Source organism: Anastrepha ludens, chromosome 4 (genome assembly GCF_028408465.1).
Source record: "Anastrepha ludens isolate Willacy chromosome 4, idAnaLude1.1, whole genome shotgun sequence".
NCBI classification, from domain to species: domain Eukaryota; kingdom Metazoa; phylum Arthropoda; class Insecta; order Diptera; family Tephritidae; genus Anastrepha; species Anastrepha ludens.
The window spans coordinates 68,901,761-68,923,265 of NC_071500.1; the positions used below are offsets into that span (position 1 = coordinate 68,901,761).

The following is a 21,505-nucleotide window of genomic DNA, read 5'->3' on the forward strand; positions in this document are numbered from 1 at the left end:
CCTCCAAGTGTATTTCTGCCATAGAAAAAGGTCCTCATAAAAGACCATCTGCCATTCAAAAGCAGCAGAAATCAGTAGGCCTCTTGATTTGTGGAAAACCACCAAGACGCAAAACACAAATAGGAGAATGAGCTAGGCCCAACATCCAGCAAAGGGCGTAACCGCCAATTATAATTGTATGCATAAAGACTGGTTAATTTTTAACTTTTAAGGTGATCAAAATTTCCATTTATTTTCAAAAACCCAAATAATCACCAGTTATTTTACATTAGACAATCATACCAAATATCATTAAAAGTTCAGATTGGTAAAAATTCTAAAAATTACATACAAAAATGACATAAATTAATGCTGTCCATTTACTATATCATAAATCTAAGTTCGTCCAATAAATCTATACCATTTCCCTTACAGCCACCTACTTCACCAAGCATATTCCAGAATGTTACCAACATAACAGACCGTTAGCGGATGGCCCAGATTCGTTACTTTCAAAGAGGGGGTGACGCCTCCTATAGACGTGAAGTTTTTAATCAGACATGACTTCATTTTTAATTAGTCACATGACTTTGAAATTTGGTATGAAAGGTATATACCATACTTTCCTTAACTAAGTTTAAGACTTTGTTAGAAAAACTTGGCAAAGCTTCTCAAAATTGTATCAAAACTTTTCAATATTTTATCAAAACTTTCAACTTTTTAACCAGAATTTGTAAAATTTTTCTAGGTATGCAGTTTTATAGCCTATTAAAGTTTAGAACAACAAGGAGTGCGTTTGTAGTGACTAAAAAATACGGCGTCTGCTGGCGTATCATCAATTCAATAAAACAATTTTTTTCCTTCATAGCTACTCTGTAAAAAAATTAGCCACTACTCATTTAAAATGTAAAAGTAATGTCATAAATTAATTTCAAAGTCTATTTCCTCATCATTTCAACTTGTGACCACAAAATTCAATTGAATTCATATTTCATATTACATTATTTGGTATGTTCTAATTGTGACAACAAAAAATTTCTCTTCTTTATCTTTTTTTATGTGGAGCATTTATTGGAACAAGGGACAGCGGTTACAAATTTTGCTCTTAAAAGTATTCATTGCGCTGAAAGCAAGTTCAATTTCTGCGTTTGAGTATAGCCAAGTAAATAGCCAAATATGCCACAGTTTCGAAAGGATGCAGACCAGTTGAGGCTTTGTAAATATTTCAGATTATTTTTTTTAAATCTTTACGAGAAATGCACGTTCATTCCATTTGAATTCAAAACGAAACACTAAGAAGGATACTAAGCTCTAAATCATTTTTTTGGGCGCTTTAATTTTCTAAAAGCACTAAATCTAGTGGCAACTATGAATTCAACATTGACGTAGAAACATTTTATCCAGCCGATTAAAAACTTTATTTGCTCTTCGTGGCGATTGGGAGCGAGTTGTGTTATACCATATACGAGTATGTATGAAAATATAAGTACATATGAACATACAATAACTAAATATATGCAGCAAAAACGTACCAACATTTTTCTCTTATCGCAGCTCTATTGAGGTTGTGGCAAGCAATGTACTCGTATGTATGTAACATGAAGAAAATAAATGAGGCGAAGAAGAAGAAAGCAGATAACTGAAATGCATCATTAATGCACGATGTACAACGAATAAAAATAAATCAAACTAAATATTTAATAAAATAAAGCTGCAAAAAATGCTGTCATTGCGGACACCTTGAATTCAAGTTATCAGTAAATAAATATTAACAAATATAAAGTAGAAAATTTCAGTAAACTACTGTTATTGTTTCGCGGCCGCCGTAGCCGAATGGGTTGGTGCGTGATTACCATTCGTAATTCACAGAGAGAACGTTGGTTCGAATCTCGGTGAAACACCAAACGTAAGAAAAGCATTTTTCTAATAGCCGTCGCCCCTCGGCAGGCAATGGCTAACCTCCGAGTGAATTTCTGCCATGAAAAAGCTCCTCATAAAAATATCTGCCGATCGGAGTCGGCTTGAAACTGTAGGTCCCTCCATTTGTGGAACAACATCAAGACACACACCACAAATAGGAGGAATGCCAAGTTTTATTATGAACAGCGAGAAAAGTTTTAGAGATCCATATTTGAAACGTGATATTGATGCCCCACCGATTCTTTTTACTCGGGTAAAGGCTGGTTAATTTTTAAAATAATTCATAATTTCCATTTATTTTCAAAAACCCAAATAATCATGAGCTTTTTTATACCGAATATAATTAAAAGCTAAGATTTGCAAAAATTCTAAAAATGACATAAAAAATGCCATAAATTAATGCAGTTCATTTACTATATCATAAATCTAAGTATGCCCAATAAATCTTTGCAATTCCCCTTATCGTCACCTACTTCACCAAGTGGCTTCCACAACGTTGCCAACATAACAGACCATTAGCGGATGGCCCAGATTCGTTGCTCTCAAAACGTGAAACAACCTCGAATGGAGGCCAGTTAACTATAGTAACGAGAAAAATGTCACAACAACAACAACGAACAAGAAAATCAGCTACATTACTTGCACCTACAACTGCCGATGCATTATCTAAATCTGTACGCTACCGCGACTAAATATTTGTACTTGCATGTGTATCTACGAGTAAAAATACGGCACAAGCAGCGAGAAAGGGGCAATCTCCAACTCAACCCAGAAATAAACGTGCAAACGTGAGACGCATTCCACGGCGTATACTACGAGAATCTTGGTTGACTCTTTTTTGCCCCACTTTGAATAATTAACGCAAAGCTAAGGTAAAGGAGAGAAATCTGCAAAGATGCTAGTTATTTATGTATGTACATAAGTGCAAGCGTTGTTGTTGCTGCTGTTGTTCTAAAACCAAGAGATATGGATGAACGGCTAAGTAACAGTACGACGAATCTCGGGCAAAACGACAGTGGGACGTTCTTCGCTGGCGTGTAGCGCAAATACGAAGCTACTGGGGTTGACTTACCGTCCAACTGTCAGGCAACTGAATTGTTGTAGTCGTAGATAAGAAAGACGACTTTGGTTGGAAATAAAATAAAATTAGATTTGCGCAGCATAAAATAAAATCAGCACTGAAAATATATTTAATAAATAGATAAGTGCAAATGAGGTTAATTAACAACAATTAATGCAATTAGGCGGAGCTGCGAGTGGCACTGTGCCATAAAAAGAGCAATATCCATCATTGGAAGCGAGATGGCGGCACAATACGCGTTAGCAATATGAGAATGGAACTCTTATAAAAGTAAACGTATGTATCATACTTTTAGTCTACATAGATGGAATAAATCAGTGGACGATGCTGATGGAGTATAGAATTAATCAAAGTGTTAAGTGAGTAAAGAAGAGTTGCTAGTTGAGCGCTATCAATCTTGTGTGTATATATAGTATGTATGCAATTTCTAGGAACTATCTACAATTTACCTTAATTTATTGTATTTTATTTTTAAATCTATGGCTTAACTTTCTCATTGGTGGTGACTAAATAAATTGGAAAGAAAAAAATGCGAATAAGCAACAAAATCAACAAAACCCACAAGAACAAAGAAGTGGTATTAATTAGCGTGTGTGACTACGATAAAAATACAAATTGCCGAAAATAAAATAAAGTTCAAATGTGCGAAATATATTTACATACGCAAGTTACGAAAAAGTTCCTTGAACTTAATTATGGAAATTAAAATAAACGTCAAACAAAAAAAGGAAAGAAAAAACGAATTCAAAGATTTGTATGTGAATGAATTAGATGGTGGAACTGAAGAATAAACAACTAAAATAACTGGATGTATTCGGATAAATGGGAATTGCTAAAAATTACGCAGAATTTCTTTTTGTTGTGTAATTAATACTGAACTTTTGTAAGCTTTATTAGTGATTCTCTTTTTCTTGCACAATGATAATTAAAGCTTATTTCACAACTGGTGCTTTTTTAACTGCCATACTTGTAGACTAAACTTACACATACAGACTCACGGAATGATAAATCACGAACCCAATTTAAATTTTATTAACAAAATTTGTGCAGAATTACCAAATTTAAAAAAATTGAATTAGAGAGTTGGAACAATTCTTACCGCAAGGCTTATTTAAGGGGACAGATATCTGTAAAATTTCGAAAGACAAATTGTTTTTTTGATAAAATGTTATTGTAATATAATCCTTCAAGAATATTTCGAACCATTTTTAGAGCGTAAATTTAAGTATTTCTTATATTATAGATCGTCAACCGTGACGACTCTATTCTTTGCGTTCGAGCGCTGGGATTACGTAGTTATTGACCGATCTCCTTGAAATTTTCCACACATCTTTTTTATGATATTACTTTCGAGGTGAATTTACAATTTTTCGAAAATTTTTTGAAAAAATAGTTTTTCGAAGCAAAACTAGTAGGAAAATTCGCCCCAAAAATCATTTTTTTGATACATTTTATTCCGCGATTTTTTTTTCGATTTATTGTTAATTCATATAGAAATTATGACATTAATAAACAAAAAAATGTTTGGTTTTTTGTATTCAGGTCACTGACACCGATGCTACAATGCCCGCCGATTGAGAAGCCCAGCTGCGATCTTCCTGGAAGAATTGAGTGTACATCCGCCATTTTAAATGATTAAAAAAAAAATGTTTATTTTATTTTAATGTATAAATAAACTGAATGCCAATTTAAAAAAAAAATACATTGACTTCTTCATTTTAAATAATTTAAATGTAAATCAGGGAAAATATGGCCGTTTACAGGTATCTGTCCACTTAACCGTCTACAAAAGGCCTCAGAGCGAATACCCACAATAAAGGAGCGTAATATACGTGGATACGAGAAATCAGCTGTGTATGTAATAATTTTATAATCTAATTAATTTAGATAATTAACTTATAAAATTAATACTGGCAGTTGGTGGATGGATCGCGCCACAATATCTTGGTGGAACAGTAAGAATACATTAGTCACAAATAAGACGATTTACTAGAGAAAAATAGTGACGACGCGCCCTTGGTATCTGAAGAGCGTGTGGTCTATAACGAAGCTGATGTGACTCCGATATAGGAGCAACTCTGCTACAGAAAACGATTCGGAAGACGTGAAGACGATGAAGAGCTTGATGATATAATGGTAAAGATGGAACAATTTGGTCTGGCGCACCAGCACAAACTGCAGGTTTGAATAATGTATATTACCATTTGTTCCTACAAGTCGAACAAATTAGTAAGTGAGTTATTTATTTCAACAAAGCATTACACAGCTGAAGTAAGAAGCCACTTCGGATATTAGATTACAACAAAAACAAAAGGGGTATTGATGAGACGGGTAAATGCCTTGCAGAATATTCAATCAGAGATGCCTTTGACATTCCTTTATAATATTCTGGATGTGGTTGCCTTTGCTGTGCACATAATTTGTGTGGAGAACAACCCATGCCTGAAGGCTTCTGCAAACTGCTGTAGAATATCAAATATGCAGAATACTCCCTACACGCAACGCCAATATTAGCCATAAGCGCCGTCCTCTTGAGGATAATCGATGCTGAATTAGAATGGGGGAAGAACATGACGGTATGTACAGTATCAAAACAAATTTCATTGTTATATATTCTTCAATTGGCACCCAACAAAGAAAGCCTGCATGAAATACCCGTGTGTGCAGATCATTCTTTAAAATGCCGCAATGCAATAGATGTAGAAAACTTAATGATTTCCTATTGGTTTTCCTTTTTTTATTTTTATATTTATTAACTTATTATATTATTTTATTCTTGTACTAATTTAAAAAAATTATTTGTTTTCCATTGTATGAGCACATCTATATATACATATGTATAGAGGATGATCAGATTGAACGCACTTTCTTCAATAGGGTTTTTTCGAAAGATCACGTGTGAGTACTGTCAAACTAAATACATAATTTTTTTCGGTATTCATTGACATTTATTCATGAAAAGAAGCGCGCCTCAACAACATTGACAAATTGTACAGTTGTATTACGAAAATCGACGCTTTGTGAAAAGTGTGTATCGCGCGCTCATACCAACTCATGGTGTACATAACCGTCCTGCCGAATGCACTATTCGGAAAATCATCGGCAATATTTGACCATGTATATCACGAAATGAAGGTAATGTTGCGGCTCTAAATGAGAGTTTTGCCGAAGTTCCGGAAGAAACGATTCGGCGACGATCTCAACAAGTTGGCCTATCATAGGCACTACGTAGGGTGGTTTTATGCAATCATATTTACGCCAATCATATTTGACACTGCTCGACAGCTGCAATATATTGGGCATGGGAATAATTTTCCGCCCTCGTAAAAGAGGTGTTGCTGCTGAACTATTTTTGTGTTCGCTCTAGTAATATACTGATGATTTGAAGGCGTATATATGAGGTCACAGTAGTTGGCCGTTTGAAGCGTAAAGATCCTTCTATTAAAAATTTGTAGAATAAATTAGGATATATTCAGAATTCCTATAAACGGGATATTGGGACTGATTACACATATGTATATATAGAAATGAACACAATCAAAAATGTTAGTTAGTTTAATATTAAAAAAAATTTGGCAAGATATACATATGTATATGGGCATTTTCACAAAAAGGTCAACCACGAGTGCAAAACTCAAACTGTTCCTGAAAACTTTTTGTTGATGAATAATAAATCTCAAATGTGTTTACCTTATATATATAAAAGAAATTTTCTTTTCTTTTAATTTTGAGCCGAAATATACAACGAATATACAAAATTTACAAAAATCTAACTCTTTTGACCAAATATACCAACTTTTTTCCTTGTAATATTCCCTTATTCAAAGCAATACTATGATGTTTTTATAATTTAAAAATCTTCTACTGATAGTAACATAATGTTTAACAAGCAGAGAGACTTAGTGGAGATCGAATAACGGTAGTTGTTTTTTTATTACTTCTGCTTATATTCGTATGTCGCGTCCGTTACCGAAAAATAGCATTTATTGTTCTCATTAGTGCAAAAAGTGTTGAAGTATAAATTGCTTTCAGACTTTAAGCAAATAACTTATTTCACTTAAGAAAAGTAGCCATTGACTCTCGACAAAAACGATTAATAAAATTTATTGGTGCTTGAAATTCGTCACGTCCGTTACCTCGAACCTTAAATTTTAAATAAAGTCGTAGAGATTGCATAATATTAAAATTTTATAGATGGCAAAAACGGCAAAAGAAACAAGAAAAGCAATAACAACGAAATATAGAGAGAAAATGAAAGAAAACGTCGAGAAATTCCAGGAATACAAGAAGAAAGAAGCTAAACGAAAGCAAGAGAACCGAAAAAGATTATCGCAAAAAATGAAAAATGATAGCAATTTATTAGAAAAGAAGAAAGAAAAGGACCGTGTTAGGCAGCAAGTTTTGCGGCAAAAAAAGAGCGTAAATAATATTGATTGTTTGAATTGCGAAATTTACAGCTGTAAGCAAACGATGGGAAAAGCAATAAAAAAATTTGAGCGTGCGTTACCAAAAAACCTGAATAGAAAAATAGCTATCCTCAAATCTTTATGCAATAAATATCTTAGGCCAACAGAAACGATGGATGAAAATACTACCAAGTCATCAAAAAGCCTGATGCGTGAAAAATTAATTGAAAAATTCTTTTTGCAAGATGGAATCAGCGTTCAAGCTCCTGGGAGAAAGGATACAATGCTAATCAATGGGAAAGTAGTCTCAAAACGTTTTATGCTTATGACCTTAACAGAAGCATATCAACTCTTCAAAACCGAATATACCGAGGAAAAAGTCTGCAAAACTGTTTTTATTCGTTCTAAGCCAACTTACATTCAGTTAATCAATAATTTACGACACAATATGTGTATCTGTAAGTACCATGCAAATTTTATTTTTTTACTAGAAGGCTGTGCAAAGATTATACCGCAGATTCCTGCCAAAGCTGATTTATTTCTTACATCAGTTTGCTGCGACGTTATGAATGAAAAGTGCATGGCTAATACTTGTGACAGCTGTGTACGCGATATTAAAGACGATCTAGTGCCAATACAGTTTATTAATCAATTTGAAACGCAAATCAAATGGAAACAGTGGAGAAAAGTAGACGATCGCATAACTTTAAACTACACTATTGGTCCTTTAAGCGGCTTAATTCATGATGTAGAGATTCAGCTACCAGCTTTTAAAATGCATTGTTTTATTAAGCGTCACCAACAAAATTACTTTGAAATTAAAAAGAAAAATGTAGCAGCTAATGAAATTGTTATTCAAGTTGATTTTGCTGAAAATTATCGCTTGACATGCCAAAAAGAAATTCAAGAAGCCCACTTTAGTTATAACCAAGTAACAGTGTTTACGTGCGTAGCTTGGGTTCTTGGTGAAACCAAGTCCTATGCTGTTATCAGTGATAGATTGACTCACAGTAAATTCGACTTTTAGTGCTTTATTTCCAAAATTATCAATATCTTACAAAACCAGTACAAAGGAGTTACCAGCATTTATATTTTCTCTGATGGAAGCACTTCCCAATTCAAAAATAAATTTATTCTTTCTAGTATTCCAAGACTTGCAGCTGAATTTCATTGCGGAATCTTAGAGTGGAATTTTTTCGCCACTTCACATGGCAAAGGTGCTGTAGACGGAATAGGTGCCGTAGTTAAACGAAAAGTCTGGCAAATCGTTAAAGCAAGAAATATCATTCTCGGTGATGCCTTATGCTTCTATGAATGTGCTAAGAACAACATTGATGGAGTTAAAATTTTGTATATCTCTTGAACACAAATTGATAGTTTTTCTAATCAATTGTCAGAGTTATGGCAAAATGTTCCAAATATCAAAGGAGCTAAAAGTAGGTATGCATTGGTTTTCATATTTCGACAGTAAATGTATTGAAGTTGCTCGGACGGCCTATTCATTAAAGAAAATAATTAAAATAGACCATCCTAAAAACTAATAACTTTCTTCTTAATTTTTTAAGTCGTTTTTACTGTAATATTACTTGAGTTTTTATTTTCAATAAAATTGAAGTGTTATAATGAAAAAAATTCTATTTCCTAGCTCATGGAAAATTTTGTCGCGTCCGCTATGTCGCGTCCGTATTTCTTCTATACTCAATTAAAAAAAACGAAGAGAAAATTATCATATTTCATAAACCTACGAATAACAGTCAGCTGTTCGCATTTAGTAACATATATATTGTATATATATAAAAATCCTTAATTTGCTGAATTTTGTATGTTTCTGAATACGCCTTAAAAAAACTTCCATTTTTTGTCGCGTCCGTATCACTTTATAATTGCTTATAACTACGTACTTATTTGTAAAAGATCTTTCCCGTATATATATTATTAAAATCTAGCACACCGTCAGTCCTTTAGAACTATATCAATATATGTATATAAACTTTTACTTTGTCTTCATTGTTTTGGACGAACTTAAAAGCGTACAAATGTCGCGTCCGTTACCGTGAAAATGCCCATATGTATAAACATGGAGAAAAAAAGAGGTTGTCTGTAAAGTCGGTTTACTGACGATAGTTTAACGTGACAACGTCATAAGAAAATATTGATGGAATGGTTGCAATTTTAAAAACAAAATTTTAATTTTATTTGTTTGATAGATATTTTGTATGGATATAGAGGAGGAGGTAAATGGAATTGCAATGGAATAGGTCAAGTTACATTTACACAAACGTGAAAAATTACGAAACATTTATCAAATTCATGATAGATATCTTCAATTTCGATTGTGCATCAGACGTTAATAAGTCAACAACACTAAGAGGCACCATCATCGATTTGCCTTTTTCAAGACACTTTACACTCGAAACACTCCCTTTCATTTCCTACTTTTTCTATCACCGTCCTATTCTCTTTACCATGCACACAGGAAGAAGGCATATGCAAATACAAGCATGTGAATTTATATACCTACATATGCGCATATACATACATATATATGCTCACTCAAGTAGGACAGAGCCAGATGTCGAACGTTGCCGAACGCGGGGACCGATTGTGCTCTTTGTCGTTCGTTCCGCGCTCTCGCTTGCAGTTCAAGCACATTAGCTTACATTTGCTTGCGTACGGAATAGATTCGTATATTTGATATGCCCATATGACTTGTATGCATCTTTACATATAGATTTGTTCTTTTTGAAAATTGCGCGAAATTGTATATGTATATGCATGTTTATATACATATAATATATTATATTAGTATAAACATATCTTATAAGGTATATGGTAAATATTAATATACCATACATTTTTTCCTTCATATATAATAAAAAAATTAATAATAATAACATTAAAACAACAGGTATTATTAACAAACTTGGTTTTATTTTAAATTCTTCAAGTAAATCAAATTAATAATAATCAATAAGAAGGCATATGCAAATACAAATACGTGAATTTATATATGTACATATGCGCATATACATACATATATACGCTCACTTAAGTAGGAGAGAGCAAGATGTCGAACGTTGCCGTTCGTTTGCTTTGTTTGCTTTGTCGTTCGTTCCGCGCTTTCGCTTGCAGTTCATGCAATGCAATGAGCAAGGTAACGATAAATGAGCAAGGTAACGACATATGAGCAAGGTAACACTAATGAGCAAGGTAACGACACATTTTTTCGTGCGTGCAGCCTGTTAAATCGAATTATAAGACGTTATCACGTCAAAAAGAAAGGGGTTGATTGCGAATAGATAAAATTTAACAAACTTTTAAAATGAGTTTAGCTCATTCACTGATGCTGTCAAATTCACTGAGAACTGAGTAGTGGTAATGCGCTGTGAGCAATCTTTTCAATTCTCTCAACCGTGAATTATTTAGATAAAAGCATGGGAAATTTCCGAACACTATCTTCAAGAAAAATTTTTCGTGCATCGAAAATACACCACTTACCAACACATTTTCTGATTTTTTCTTAAAAAAAGTACACGAAATTAGTATCCTCGCACGAACTTACCTGTAAATAAAAATAATAAAAAAAGTAATTAGCGATTTACATAAACACATGAAATGTAAGAAAGAAAATCTGTTTCTAAAGTTTCAACGGTTCATTGCATTTGCCTACATCAACATAAATACATAAATATGAAAATTTATGCTTATGCTATGCTACAAAACGACATCTTGTCATAATTACTCGAGAAACGCGAAAATTTCGGATCGTCATGGCGAGAGTGCTTTTGCCATCACCCCGGACTTGTTTATCGTTTTGGCTGTTTCTGGGCTTACTAAAGTCTCATACTTTTTGCCGTTGGCTTCGAATTTTGCTCTATTTGAAAATACGGCCCCGCGCTATCACTTTACCGCTCGCACACCGCCTGCCGCAATCAGGCTGATTTTTTTTTATCGCATTTTACGAATTCATTTAAAACTCATAAATTTTTAATAAACGCGAGCGGAAATGGCAGGTAAAAATGAAATACGTAAAACTAAAAGTAAATAAAAAAAGGAACAGAAGAAACAAAAACTTTAAAATCCATAGCGAAGGCAAGAAATGGCATGGAAAGTAAAGAAATATAATACAAGAAGTAACATAGAACCACACGGGTTGCGGAATGATAATAAAAATGCAGACAAATATAAAACAAGCAAATTAAAAAAAAATTACTAAAACGAAGTAAGCTCGTAAGAAAATAAATTTTCGAGAATTTCATACGAAATGCATTAAAGCAATGGGGTAATAAAAATGGTAATGAATGTGTTACGAAGAAAAACAGCGCGAATTTAATTAGTTTTTTTAAACAAATCATAAAAAATACCAAAAAAAAAAAGATATAAAAAGTGCGAAGAGATACATTTTTTTTTTCATTTTTTTGTCTTAATGTAGAAATCTATTACACAATAAAAATTTCAAAAACAATTAAGTAAATAAATATGCATGTAAGTTACAAAAACGAAATTGAATGTTACCGTTCATTTTGTACGAATGGCTTACTGAGGCCTATTTTTCAGCGTAAGTTTAACACAGCTTTCATACTAAAATCAAAAATAGGCGCATAATCATAGTCCACGTTAAAGCCAGGTTTAGAAAACTGGGACTAAATATTTAGAATTGGGTTTATTTGCTTTACTGCCATGACCATGTTTTAGTTAGAACCAGCTTTGACACAATTTTTTTTTTATTTTTTAATGTCATCTGACAAAGTCCTAAGTAAATAAACTTACATTAAAATATTCTTGGTTTTTCTGTTAGACTTGAAAATTAAAAACGACTGACGAGCAAAAAGTAAATTTCAAATAAATTTATGTAGTTAATAATAGATAGATCTACAGCTGTGTTCACAATAATAGCAGCGTGACATATGGCAAGGTTTTGACTATTTATTGAATTTTTTTATAAAAAAATATAGCTCGTGTTGTAACAAAAACAAGCAATGAATACAATAAAAAAATATAAAACACACACCTTTTATAAAATTAAAAAAAAAAATCAACAAATTTTCATTAAAACTTCAAACTTTCCAAATTGAATAAAGTTTAAGTTTTTCAAAATGTTTTAAAATTTTGAAAAAACTTCAATTGCGGTTTTATAGTCCATTGTGCGCTTTTATAACAACATTGAATTTAAGAAACAAAGTGGCTGTTCCATCTAACGCACTTTCGTCTAACTCAAATGCATTAGGGTATATTTACAATCTTTCATCGTTTATTATATCAGAATCTTTTTTTATAACTTTAAATGAAAAAATTTTATTAGTTTTCAATATTTAGGCACACAAACATTCATAACTTTTCTTTTGATTTTAACTTGAATAATTAAGTGCCAGCTTATTTTCAATTATTACTATGGGCCATAGTGTTTTGTTTCCCACAAAAAAATAAAAAAATATTCATCTTATTATATGGCAACATTACGAAAATATTGCCATATGCCCTAGGAAAGATTTGAGCATTTCTTGTTATGGGAACAGAGCAAGAAAAATTTAGCACTTTCTCAAATTATATGCTGAATATAGAAATATAAATAAAAACAATTTACTTCCATCTTTTTAGTTAAAGTCCACAGTTAAAGTTTTCACAAAACTATTTTGTGTGCACTTTGCGTGTACTCAGATAAACTAAAATCAGCAAGAAAACACTAGTTCTCACTTTTTGTGGAAGGGGGAAAAATACCACACATTTGCCTGACCAGAGTTGAACAGTTTGAGAACAAAACAAGTATGTATATATACAGATATGGACAAAAGTCACCGTCATTTAGTATCTAGAAGATTATAACATCTCCCGTGCCCAGAATATAATGGAAACATGAAAAGTAGCATATTAAACAAAAACTGTGATTTATTTAATTTCTCTTTCAGTTAAAATATCTTTCTCTTACTAGCCCATTTTTGGAAAAATGAAAAATAAAATATTTTTGTCACCTTTTTGGAGGACAAAATTCACCGTCACGTCAGCTCGGCTTGCCTTTTAAAATAATTTTAACAAAAATTTAAGTCAATCTGGCTCCTTTTTTCAGTGAGTTCGTTTAGTATGGTAGCTTTAAGACTGATCTGTAAACATTCTATGTATAACGGTACTTAATTAAAAAATTTTACTGACGCAGCGTGATTGTTAAAAATGAATCAAAAAAGGAGAGAAACCACAATTGAAGAGAGAAAAATTATTTTAAATGCGTACAATCAAAGCAAGACCATTCGGGAGATATGCTCATTAGTAAATCGTCCACGCACCACTATTACTGGAATAATAAAAAGATTTAAAGATGAACCAAAGGGCAAATATTTGGCAAGGAGTGGACGACCGCCGGCACTACCTGAACGTGAAAAGCGTGAAATAATAAAAATAGTTAAAAAAGAGCCAAAAACTGCGTCAACAGAAATTGCTGCATCGATAAAGGAAAGCACTGGTACAGTTGTTCACCCACGTACTGTGCACAGGGCGCTGAATTCCGCTGGTTATAACCCCAGAGTATGCAGAAAAAAACCACAGATCAACAAGGTCAACCAAACGAAGCGTCTTTCCTTCGCAAAAGAGCATTTAAGCAAGGAAATAGATTTCTGGGAAAAAGTTATCTTCTCTGATGAAAGAAAATTTTGCATATATAAATCAGACGGACATGTTTTAACGTGGAGAAAGCAGGGCGATGCATTAGCAGAGAAGCATATGCAAATAACTGTGAAACACGGTGGTGCTGGAGTCATGGTATGGGGATGCATGTCGGCGGCTGGTGTCGGAGAGCTCGTCTTTATCGATGAAATAATGGTCAAAGGACTTTATTTGAATATCCTTAAAGAAAATCTCCAAAAAAGTGCTCAAAAGCTTGGCATTGAATCAGACTATTATTTTCAACATGACAATGACCCCAAGCACACCGCAGAAATAGTTCGTTTGTGGGTCTTGTACAACACTCCCCATAATTGAAAACTCCGCCACAGTCACCCGACCTGAATAAAATAGAACATTTATGGGACAATTTGGATCGGCGCATATGCTTAAGCAAACGCTGCTGGAATGGCAGAAAATAAGCCCAGATGTTACCAAAAAACTGGCTCATTCGATGCAGAAACGATTGCAAGCTGTCATCAAAAATAACGGCAAACACACATCGTACTAAAATAATATTAGCACTTAAATTGATTAAGTAATAAATGACGGTGACTTTTGTCCACCAGAAATGCACACAGCAACCATTATATGCCATTTTTTTATAAATACTTCTTGAATTAGACTTATGTTTAAACTGAAACAGAATTTAAATAAATAATAGTTTTCGTTAAATACCACACATTTGCCTGACCAGAGTTGAACAGTTTGAGAAGAAAACAAGTATGTATATATATGTATGTATATATATTTGGCGCGTACACCCTTTTTGGGTGTTTGGCCGAGCTCCTCCTCCTATTTGTGGTGTGCGTGTTGAAGTTGTTCCACAAATGGAGGGACTCACAGTTTCAAGCCGACTCCGAACGGCAGATAGTTTTATGAGGAGCTTTTTCATGGCAGAAATACACTCGGAGGTTTGCCATTGCCTGCCGAGGGGCGACCGCTATTAGAAAAATGTTTTTATTAATTTTTGATTCACCGAGATTCGAACCAACGTTCTATCTGTGAATTCCGAATGGTAATCACGCACCAACCCATTCGGCTACGGCGTCCGCGATACAAAACAAGTAACTCTATGAATACGTTTAGAAAAGAACAGGAATTTAATGCAGCTCTGGTGCAGGGCAGAATAAATGCGATATTATTACGAGAAAAGGAAAGTTCATAAATTAAGAGGAATGCTGTACAGCGAAACGTATTTGAAAAATTCATGACAATTCAAATTTAATTCGCCTATTCCGGGCCGGTGGCGTACATTTTGTTTAAGGATAAAATTTTTTAAAATAAATATTTTTCGAGAAGAATAAAAATTAAAATATGCACTTCTGATCAGTATATTCTACTTGTATTTACCATGCCTGCTATAGTACCTCTTTTGGCATAAAAATGGAAAAACAAAAAAAATAATTGCGTGAAACGAAATTAAAAGAAATAACAACAGCGGTGACAAAGAGACTGTATACAGAAAAAGGCCAAAAATAATAAATAAAGGGTAAGGCTAACAAAATCGTAATATAAATTCTGTTTGTCTACAGTTAAAATGGCAGCAACAACAAACAATGTTGCAAACAAAACAATGTGTAATGGGAAAAGCAGCAACAGAGAGGCGACGGGGACACCGCAACACAATTCAACATGGCTGTCGAATTAAAATTAATGCGAGTCGAGAGTTAATCGAGTTTAGCTGCTGATCCTGCATGGCTGTTGCCGCCAACACTCAACCCTTTGTTGCTGTTGTTTAAGAATAAAAATAATTTTTTGCCTCGTTTTACTTTACTCGTATATGCATAAATGTTGTTCAGATACATGCATACACACTCGTATACGTGTATTGTATTAATATACTATATGTATGCATGTTTGAATATATTGTGTAAATTCCAATTTTATCTGTTTCCAATTGTTGTTCCTCTCTCTCCGATGCACTTATTTCGATGTTGTTTTTCTTATTGTTATTGTTGCTGTTATTTATTTTAATCGCGAATTGCTTTGCGCGGTTCGTTGATTTTTATCTGAAGTCTTGTTTACCTTTCGGTAGTGGAAAATGGCGAGAGCGCGGTCAGTTTCGCGTTGCTATGGGGAGTCGAAGGAGTTTGACCGCGCGCTACTGCCATTGCACTATTTCAAGGATACTTAGTGTTTGCTACAGCGGTTGAAGGCTATGCAGTTGGTTGTGTGCGACTGCGCGGGTGTGGCGTGCATCATTCTTAGCCTTACGTTGTTATCACTGGTGTGTTGTTATTATTGTTATTGCTTATTCGCTCTTCATTCTTCGAACGAGCTAAGACTAGTGCGAATGTAGCCCATTTCGAGACGATACCAGTCTTTAGCAAACGATTTTAATCCAATCTCTAGCATCTCAAGATAGTGGAGTTCCAGTATTGGGACAATATTTATTTGCATTGTTTGACTATCCTACCTATTATAACGTTCGCAATGAATCGAAGTCGATACAGTCACTTACGTATATTATCACAATAGATTTCCATAGTCTGGAATCTGTCTTATCAAGTTTACGTAGATAGGCTGGAATTGTTTGCTTTTGGCCTGGAGAGATTTTCTGTGTTTACGTTCTCTCTGAATGCCGAATGGTAGTAACGCACCAACCCACTCGGCTACGGCGGCCGCCTTATCTTATTATTAATAATATTCAAATGAACGATTTGGTTCAATCCCACCTCCTCAGTTGATAATACCACGGTCAACGATATCACATGTAAATTTAAGTCCCGATTGGAGGTGATTAAGGCGTATCGCCCAATAGCCAAAGTTCAGACTACCCTATGACTATAGTGGTCTCGATTTGAGTTGTAAAATAAAAAAAAGATTATATTTATAATTTTAGTCGCTGAACCGCTTACATGTTGTATAAGGCAGTCTAACCAATTTTACAAAAATTTACAAATATTCTCTAACTCATGGGAGATTTTTAAGTCAAAACCTACTCTGGAGATACACTTTTTGAATTGTGATTAATGTATTGTTTACCATATATTAAATTTCAGTCTTAGGATTGGTAATATATTTGAGTTGTATTTTAGTTGATGAATAAATAAATAATTTTTTGAGTCTTTATAGGGCAATGTGAACTTTGATCCCTTTGCGATACGCCTTTACCGACTCCAATTGGGACCATCGTTTATATATGATATCTTTGATTTTAGTAGTACTACTATCGTTTATGAAATCTTTTGTAACAATTTTCTTTATATATTCGGGGGCGACCTTAGCCTGCATACACATTTGTCTGCTTCAGTTGTTCGACTCCTTTATAGGCTGCCGGAGTGAATGATACATAATTTGGAATAATTAAAAAAAGATTCGATTAATAGAAGGATCGCTTAAGCAACCATCTCGATGAATCCAAACCAAGGATGCAAAGTTGAAGGCTGATCCGGTTCGTTGTCCTGTTGAACGCGCTGCCATATGCAAATTGCAAATACGCCAATACAATGCAATGATACAACTTAACAGACGAATACAACAATGAGCTAATTAAAATGCGAAATTAAATTTATACTTAGTTATGTATGTATGTATGTATAGCGTAGGCTTCTTTTGTATGCCAATTTAAATGTTGTAAAAAGGAAAATTACGACCAAGCTTTTGTGCAATTAATTAGCGCGATGCTGCGCTGAAGTATGCAGATTACGATATTTTAATGGGGAACTAAAAATGGTGTGCGTTGTGCAAGCGGATGTCTAAAGATTTTCTATATTTGTATGGAGGTACCCACAAGGGGTATTGTACATGTACTCTACATACAGTCATATATATATATTGTAAATTATTGTGGAGTCAAGTATTGTGGAGCGCAAATTTCGTGTGCTCTTACAGACAACTGTACTCTACTAATTTTTCGGAAATTGTTTTAAGGTGCACTTAAGAAACAAAAGCACAGACGTTTAAAAAATATAAAATGTGCGTAAGCGAAGTAAATTTCTCAGTTTAATAATTGGATAACTATGATGATTATATTTCTGATTTTTATACATAATAGTAATTGAGTTATTTTACTATTTATATGGGGCTAACTAATTTTAGTTAAAGTGACTTTAATGATAAAATTCTGCTGAGAGCAGTTTGACGAGGAGTTTCTACAGCCTGGTATTTAGGTAGTATCTTACTAATAATAAAAAAAAATGTAAACAAGTAAAAATAAAAATTGATAAACAAAGTAAACACTGCTACTACTGACTTTTTTCGTTTTTTCTTTTTTTTGCTCACATTTTTTGAGGCTACGTTTGCTACTTTGTTTGAATTTTGTTGATATCTCGATTAAAAGTGTACAAAAACATTTTCGCGGCATTAAAATCACTGCATCGCACAGTGGGCCAGGAGACCCTTATAAGTGGCCAAAATTCATAATTCCCAAAACACCAACAATTTATAACTTTTAATACCGCTATGTACAGGTTTTGGGGTCTCTGATTACGAATATGAAGTCAGATTTCAACAATTCAAAATGGCGGATCCAATATGGCGGACATGAAATTAAAAAAATTGGATTTTTTTCACCAAATTTGGTATTTAGGGGTTTTGATGGTCTCTGATTACGAATATGAAGTCAGATTTCAACAATTCAAAATGACGGATCCAATATGGCGGACATAAATTTTTTAAAACTAATTACTTTTTACCAAACTTAGTATATAGGGGTTTTTGGGGGCGCTGATTACGAATCTGCTGCCAGATTTTAGAAATTAAAAATGTCGAATCCCCTATGCGGACCTTTTTTTAATTTTATCTGATTAATTTGAAACTTGTTTCTCGGGCTTTTTTGTATCGCTGTTGACAAATCTGCAATTAGATTTAAACAATTGAAAATGGTGGATCCAATATGTCAGATAAAGAGACACGCCTGCAGTTAGCCTACATAATAAGTTGTAGTTTCCGGAATCTACCACGAGGAGGTTACAGTGCGACTTGAGACTCCTTCTTTTTTTTTTAATTTTTTGTTGTTTTAAATTTTTTTTAAGTTTTTAAATATTATTTTATTGGTTTTTATTTTTTTTATAAATTTTTTTAAAAATAGGTAAATACTAATTGCTTGCTCTACGAGGTCAAATATCGTCATTTACATCAGATTGTGAGTCTTCTTCCTCGGATAATTCTATGTCATCTAAATATAAGATTTTTTCTGCAAAATCAATTTCCTCAATTTCATATTCGTCTAGTTCTTCACTTACCTGTACGTAATTGGTACTTCCTGATTGATTAGAATCTACTTCAACCTCTTTCAATAAAAGTTGCACTTCTTTAGGAAGAGATAATTGAACTTTTTGTTGAAGGCGTTCTTTTAAACGTAAACTCGATAAAAGAGGATCAGAAGTGTCTATGGCTCTACAAAACAAGTCTTCCAAATTTGCCATCCTACTATGCTTTCTACTATGCTGGAGTCTAAATTTTTTGTAGTCCTTATTTCTCGCTTCAGATGCTTCTTCTCCGAGCATATCTACCGGTAAGATGCTGTTTTTTATTATTTCTCCGCTATGAATAAGAATTTTGTGAACCGTTTGAGACATAGGGTACCACGAATAGAGCGAGACATACAGTTTTGCAGTAGAGGTGCAAAATTCTTCAAATCGACTTGAATCGAGAGGAAGATGACAAGAGAGGCTAATTAAAATTACCTTAAAACGTTGAAGCAATTCGTGATTTAGACACTTCTCGTCTTTTCGATCTAGTAGATTTTTCTGCAAAATCGAGCGATGGAGTATTTCAGTATTTCTTTTAAGTATTTCAGTCTTACTTATTTTAGCTGTGAGGTCTAAGTCAGGAATAGTAAATTCAGAATCTAACCACTCTGAATTTTGTGACTCAAATACAGCTATTTTCCTACTGCAATGCTGATATTTTGCATTTCTTTTTGACTTTAAACTATTTAAAGCATTTTTCAAGCGTTCCAATCCTTTACAACCTACATCTGATTTATTGATAGCAATTTTAGTTAAAATTGAATCAACGGTTATATTCATGTCATTATTACCTAACATAATTTGAAGAACCTCTTTTTTCTTCAATGAAGTCATTATGAATTAAATAAGTTAAAATTGTGTGACTCTTAATACTTGGTTAACTTTTTACACCCTATTGGCAAATGATTGATATACAGTCAACTCGCGCATAGATCAGTAAAACTTCATTTTTTTAAAAAAGAAAATGAAAAACCGCAGCAAACCGCACCTTTAGCTTGTTACACATGAACTACTGAAGACGTTAATGTAAAGAAATTGTTAATAGCTTCTGGAGTTTTGCGCAAGGCTCAATCGGCGTATTAACAAGTAGTAAAAAAAAACAAAATTTTTCACAATTATTCTCAATATTTCTAACATCAGATTTATTTTTTCAGCTATTGACTATTTTCACATACTACATGATTGCAACTAATGAGAAAATGCAATATAATTAATGACAAATACTACATTTCAGTAAAACAGTGACAGTTTAGAACAATAGCTATATGGTGATCATTTAAGCCTTACACTTATATTAACTTATTATACAAGCTTAAATATTTCATTAAAACTTATAACATTTACAAAATAACTACTTTCACTTATCTATATGATGACACTATATTGCATTTTGAAAAATCTATCAATGACTTTTGGCCAAATTTTTTGGTCTTCTGGCCCACAGTGCATCGGTCAAGTTACTCAAAATCTTTGATTGCTCGTAATTTATTTTAATTTTTTATTTTTTTGTTCTTGTTCACTCCCCTCGGGAGCAGAGGGGCCTCGACAAGATTCAGTCTTGCGTTGGTTTCGTTAATCTATTTGCTTTCTGACAGAGTAGGTGAATAGCCTGCCGCTAACGACATTCAATTGTATTTGCCTATACCTACATAAATAGAACTTCAAACGTCAAAAGTGATAAAATATAAGTCTCGTGAGACATTACCCACGCTAGGTTAGGTTAGGTTAGCCTGGTTGGCCTCTATGAATACTGAAAGTAGACATCATGTAGGATCTCAACGCTTTGGACGAATCTAAGCAGAGCTGGGAGATCCGCTTTTGGGACGTTCTTCTGACCCTCAAACAGGGGGGCTCCCAGGCATTTTAAATGCGTTTTTATTGATAATGCCGGACAAACACACAGAAGGTGTTCTAAAGCTTCCTCAGCATCCTCTCTGCATTTCCTGCATTTGCCCGTCCCAGCAATCGCTATTTTGTGAACATGTGCGCCCAACATATTCTGAGCTGTCAGTATACCGATAATAGCTCTGCAGTCCTTTCGTGAGAGAATTAGCATGAATTGAGTCACTTTTTTGCACTTTGTTCTACACATGACTCTTGCTGGTTTGCATATGGACAGATTGGTCCACCTCGCTTCCACCCGCTTTTTCATGTAGTCGTCCATTTCGTTGTATGCTGTATTTAGCGGTTTTTGTATGTCGTTCTCTTGTTCAAATGGTAGTCTAACAGCATGGTTTATTATCTCATCTATTATTTCCTTTCCTATAATG

At 33.7% G+C, this 21,505-nt stretch overlaps 1 protein-coding gene across 1 annotated transcript; it reads right to left on the reverse strand.

Annotated features, from left to right (window-relative positions):
• Positions 1–17,089: 17,089 nt before the first annotated feature.
• Positions 17,090–20,541, reverse strand: LOC128859715 (uncharacterized). Its single transcript, XM_054096748.1, has 2 exons — positions 19,227–20,541; positions 17,090–19,159 (listed from the first exon to the last, which is right to left on the reverse strand). The coding sequence occupies exons 1-2, from the start codon at positions 20,067–20,069 to the stop codon at positions 19,151–19,153; spliced, it is 852 nt and encodes a 283-aa protein (XP_053952723.1). The 5' UTR covers positions 20,070–20,541; the 3' UTR covers positions 17,090–19,150.
• Positions 20,542–21,505: the final 964 nt, after the last annotated feature.

Bases quoted from the DNA above. Each gene is read 5' to 3' on its own strand.
- LOC128859715 (XM_054096748.1), bottom strand. From the start codon at position 20,069: ATGACTTCATTGAAGAAAAAAGAGGTTCTTCAAATTATGTTAGGTAAT.